The sequence below is a fragment of the Syngnathus typhle genome, linkage group LG1 (genome assembly GCF_033458585.1).
Source record: "Syngnathus typhle isolate RoL2023-S1 ecotype Sweden linkage group LG1, RoL_Styp_1.0, whole genome shotgun sequence".
Classification (NCBI taxonomy): domain Eukaryota; kingdom Metazoa; phylum Chordata; class Actinopteri; order Syngnathiformes; family Syngnathidae; genus Syngnathus; species Syngnathus typhle.
Genome location: NC_083738.1, coordinates 28,849,438 through 28,854,466, shown reverse-complemented (window position 1 = coordinate 28,854,466; position 5,029 = coordinate 28,849,438). Strand labels below are relative to the sequence as shown.

At 46.4% G+C, this 5,029-nt stretch overlaps 1 protein-coding gene across 1 annotated transcript; it reads right to left on the bottom strand.

Moving 5' to 3' along the window:
* Positions 1 to 308: 308 nt before the first annotated feature.
* Positions 309 to 4,887, bottom strand: cldn15a (claudin 15a). Its single transcript, XM_061277732.1, has 5 exons — positions 2,756 to 4,887; positions 2,507 to 2,671; positions 888 to 969; positions 671 to 778; positions 309 to 594 (listed from the first exon to the last, which is right to left on the bottom strand). Exons 1-5 carry the CDS (start codon positions 2,970 to 2,972, stop codon positions 495 to 497), a joined length of 672 nt encoding a protein of 223 aa, XP_061133716.1. The 5' UTR covers positions 2,973 to 4,887; the 3' UTR covers positions 309 to 494.
* Positions 4,888 to 5,029: the final 142 nt, after the last annotated feature.

Genomic DNA, 5,029 nt, shown 5'->3' with positions numbered 1-5,029 from the left:
AAAAATAAAATAAAAAAATACACGTGGTATTGGGTGACCCCGCCCACCACACATGATTGGTCCACGCGGCAGGACATCCGCATCTGGTTGACGCAGCCCGAGCTCATTGGACTACAGCCGCACGTTGCCGCACGTTGCGTACGCACGCCAAGAAATTGCGGCCGCCCGAAGTATGCCGAGAAATGGAAACAATTTGATTGCTATTCTACTTCAAAGTGTTCAACAATCCAACATTCCTTGTTGTTTCTTGTCACTGATACACTCGCTCTTATTTGTTGTGGTAAGACTCAAAATGACTCAAAAGAGTGTTCATCATGTACGGTACACGTTTATTGCGCATAATTGTAAAATATGTTGGAAAAAGTGCAAAAAATCGAGAATCAAATCAGAGTAATTGCATGTGAATATTTGACATGAACAAACAATCGGGTACAAAATGTGGCAACTAAACAAGGACAACCATATTATTATTATTGAGTACCAAAAGATTTCATTTAAACGTACGCATTTCGGCCGTAAGTGCTGGCAGCCACACTTCTGGTCCGGGCGGGTCCAGAATAAACAGTACCCCTGCTTTGATGATGTTGCAAAGGGCTGCAGAATTCAGAAGGAGCATATCAATATGAAATCAAGTCACTTTTCGGTGGTGAAGCGAGACGCCGACACTTACTACTTTCCTTCCGAGCCCATCCGACAGGAGCACATTAAGCACGCCCCCCCGGCGATGGCGAGCACGGCCGAGCACCACCCGATGTACAGCCCCTCGCCGATTTCATACCTGCGACCACAGGGACACGAAGGTCAGGCCGGGCGGGCGGCCGTGCAGGCGGGCGGCCGTGCAGGCGGGCGGCCGACCGTGCTTCTCGTGTATGCCGCCTCAAACTCACCTTGTACCTGGAAAGAATGGGTCGAAGAATTCCTGGGTGATGTTGAAGGCGTACCAGGACACTGCCACCATTGTGCACAAACCTATAAAAAATAAAGAAATAAATTCATCACTAACCTATTCAAAATAAACACATCATCACTAACCTATTGAAAATAACAAAAAACAAATATCATTGTGCACAAAGCTATGATTTTTTTTTTTTAATCACTAACCTATTAAAAATAAACATGTAATAAATTCATCACTAACCTATTCAACATAATAAAACACAAATATCCTTCGTGAAGATGCTGAGCAAAGTCCAAAACCTGACACACTTTGGAGAAAAACGGCATTTGGGGAATTTTCCTTTTTTGCCAATTTAGTGACGCCCTTCCATATTTGTCAAACCCTTTTCACCTTTGTCAAACTGTTCCTTTTAATCGTTTTTCCTCTCTGATGCTATTTGTAGCCCACAGCAATGCCACCACTGTGGACAAAAGACAGCGAGCGGGTGTCAAACTAGTCCAAAGTCCGACAGGACAGAAAGAATGGATTTTTACAAGTCGTAAAACACGTCCTTTATTATCTTGAAGGTGTTTTATAGCGGACGTGCTCGATGCTGCTGCTTTTCTTGGCCGCTCACCCTGTAGCGGTGATTCCAATTTTTTTTCATGAGTCAAAAAAAAGGTCACGTCCAAGTATTTATCGGGATTGAAATATTAATTCCAAAATGGAAAAAAAAAAAAAAAGACTAGCAAGGAAGAACGTAAATGAGCTCAGTGTAAGGCTGTCTTACAGGCACGTAGAAAATCCATCAAAAACAAAATGTGGCTGACCAACGCTTACAATGGAGCCCTGGCACAAATCTGTCAAAGAATGAATCCACCTCAAAACCTTTTTCTACATATGCCAACAAAGCATTACCCTTGACATAGGAGCACAATGACACACAAGACGATGGCCAAAGAACTTCTTTGTCTAAGCCGCCGGAGGTGTCAAACCCGAGGCACGGGGTCCAGATACGGCCCGCCAAGACAAATTGCGGCTCGACTTCATGTGCCGATACGAAAATTTGCTTTCTGGTATTGCTCGCAATTTTTAGCACATTCATCTTTTTCAAATATTTGAACAGTTCCGACTCGTGTCTGATTTCAAAGCTAGTTATTTATCCGTTTGTTGCGTCGCTTATACTGGATATGATATTAGGCGTTGACAGTCATAATGGCCCCCCCCCCCCAAAGAAAACTATGAGGACGGTCTCAGCGAAAGCCCTCAACGCAGTTCCTCGGCAGCCCAGACATTTTTATTTCTCATTTATTTCTCTCTTTTTATTCTATTTATTTCATGCACTGATCGGTTGGTACTTTTGAAATATCGTTGTACATGTGTGACAATGACAATAAAGATCTATTCTATTCTAAACACGCGTCTGGGCTCAGTCGATCAAGTTGGTGCTCAGCCCCTGTCTCAAAGGTCATCTTTTTGGCCAACCTTTTTCTTTTCTCTCTTAGCCCAACTCCTGGAACGATGCTACGCCCGATCAGTCCATTTGAATTTGTCAATATTCAGGATGAAACCCGGGTCGGTCCCAGCAATTTTGGTGCTGGGCGCACGCGTGGAGAAGCGCGGCGCTACCTTGCAGGATGAAAAGCACGCCGCCGGCGCCCGCGATCCGACCCTTGAGCACGTAGTTGTCGCCGGCCGCCTTGGAGCACTGCACGCCCACCAGGGCCGCCGCCAGGCCGAAGGCGCCCATCACCACCGACGTGATCATCAGGGCGCGGGAGGCCTGGACGTAACCTGGTCGGGGCACAACGGATGCGTGGCCAGGTTACTACAACAGAAGAAAAAGTAGAAGCAAGCGCCAGCTCGGCTCCAACTTGCCGTTCAACGCCAGCAGGGACGGGAATTCCCGGCAGTTGTGGACGCCCGTGGAGTCGGTGGCGCAGGACATCCAGAGGTTCTCGTAGATGGTGGAGGTGGTGATGACGTTGCCGTCCACCGTGGACGTCTTCCAGTAGCGGTTGGGCAGCGCCACCCCGACCATCACCCAGCTCAGAAAGCCCAGAAACAGGGCCACCACTTCCACGGTCGGATCCATGATTGTCGATCCCCGGCCCGCACCGCCCCGCCAGCCCACCCACCGTCAAGGTCAAAAAGCGGCGTGCAGGAAGCTACGCTAGTAAAGCAAATCAACGCTCGAACGGGGGAGAAGCGCTGGCCAAATATGACGGCTTGCCAAAGTGGTGGATTTTTATCACCAGCACTCTCCGCCCACTCGGACGCAGGCAGGCAGGCAGGCAGGCACGCGTGCGTATCTGCTAGCGCTCAACACCCCGAAACATAGCAGGTGTTTATCAGCTCATGCAGAGTCCAATGGTCACACGAGCATCAAGCTTTATGTCCTTAAAAAAAAAAAACAACGCGTGCTGGGAGGACGGGAAAAGGGTGAACAATAATCATCGCGATAAAGCAGGAAGAACAAATTATCGGGTCTAGTTCAAACGTGTAAAGCAGAACAATGAGAACCAACATCTGGCTTTTTAGGTGTCCAACTCGAGGCCCCGGGGGCAGATACGGCCCACCATATCATGCTATGTGCCCCGACCGCACGCCCGCCAAGACAAATTGACTTTGTGTCATGGCTAAAATGACAAATTGTCTTCACTTTCTCAAAATCGAGACTTTGCTCGCAAGTTGTTATGACCATTTATTCTTTTCAAATATTGAAATAGTTTGTACTCGTCTCTGATCAGAAGGCTAGTATGTATTTAGAAGCTTAAGATCAGGGGATGCTTTGAGAATAATTGTCAATTTCTGTCAATGTGAAGCCCTTTGAGACTGCTTGTGATTTAGGGCTATACAAATAAACTTGACTTGACTTGACTTGACTTAGAAGACAACGACAGTCAGGATGGCCCTCCGAAGGAAACTATGACTACGATGCGGCCCGCCGCCGAAACGACTTTGACACCACTGCAGTTTTTTTTCCCAGCTGCAATGAAGACAGACGAATACGAGAGACGATTTGAGGCCTGTCCGTACAATTCCAGGTCGATTCAATTGCACATTGAGGAATGGCTTCTGTTCAGCTTTTCATCAAACCATCAACTGAGATGAATGTGTATTGCTCCGTTATTGCCAATGGAAAAAAAAAAAAAAAGGAGGCTCGCAAGGTAATTGGAGTCGTCCCAATCCTTTTTTCCAACCACTCGCATCTTGCTCGATCGTTCCGGCGCAAAAAAAAAAAAAGAAAACGCATCAGGGCACAAAGCGTCGTTGCTTTGCAAACGGGTCGAGGGCAGGAGCGGAGCCATTCGCTAATTAATTGCGACAGGCAAACAGGGAAGAAGGCGTGGTGGGGAAGTTGAGACCTTGGCCGTGGAATTTTTTTTTTGCCGTCACACGGCAGGTAAATATTGCAAAGCCCCCGGCCCCATATCGCACGCACGCACGCACGCCTCAAAACATCTCAAATGATGTCGGTCAATAAAATATCTTGATGATACATTCGCTCGCTCAATGAACCATATTCAATCAGTGTGATTGAATCCAAGTTTTCAAAAAATACAAACTATATAAAGTGCCTTGTTTTTTTCTTCTATCTGATTGTAAAAAAAAATGTGCCACCTGAGTGGAAACAGGAGACCAAATCACAAAAGCAACAACTCATTTCCACAAAAAAATAAAAATAAAAATTATTTTCTTTGATACTAACTGGAAAGTCCTCCTCATCATTATTGCTTTTCTTTTGTTTACGACCTCACAATGGAGATGATTTAATGCATTACATATTGTTTTAAATGATCACGGCAATTTGACACTTGGGAGTTTCGGTGCCGGTGTCAGCTGAGTTAATAAGTGACGCACCGCCGATAACGACACGCGCGCGCACGCAAACACACACACACACACACACACACACACACACACACACACACACACACACACACACTCGCGATGGCATCGTAAACCAATGTTGACACATTTGATTTCATCTTTGGGTCAAGATGGTGATTACAAGGGCAGTCAACTAGGCCAAGCCGTGTTTTTTTTTTCTTCTTGGTATTATTTTGTTTCCTGTTGATGTCAAGACGGCGAGTTAAGACGGCCACGTACTCGGCGCCGATAAGGGCGCAATTATTTGATGAGAACAGG

Bases quoted from the DNA above. Each gene is read 5' to 3' on its own strand.
- cldn15a (XM_061277732.1), bottom strand. From the start codon at position 2,972: ATGGATCCGACCGTGGAAGTGGTGGCCCTGTTTCTGGGCTTTCTGAGC. The intron at 2,672-2,755 runs GCAAGTTGGAGC...TGCCCCGACCAG, and splicing joins GTCCCTGCTGGCGTTGAACG to GTTACGTCCAGGCCTCCCGC. The intron at 595-670 runs GTAAGTGTCGGC...TGAATTCTGCAG, and splicing joins ATGGGCTCGGAAGGAAAGTA to CCCTTTGCAACATCATCAAA.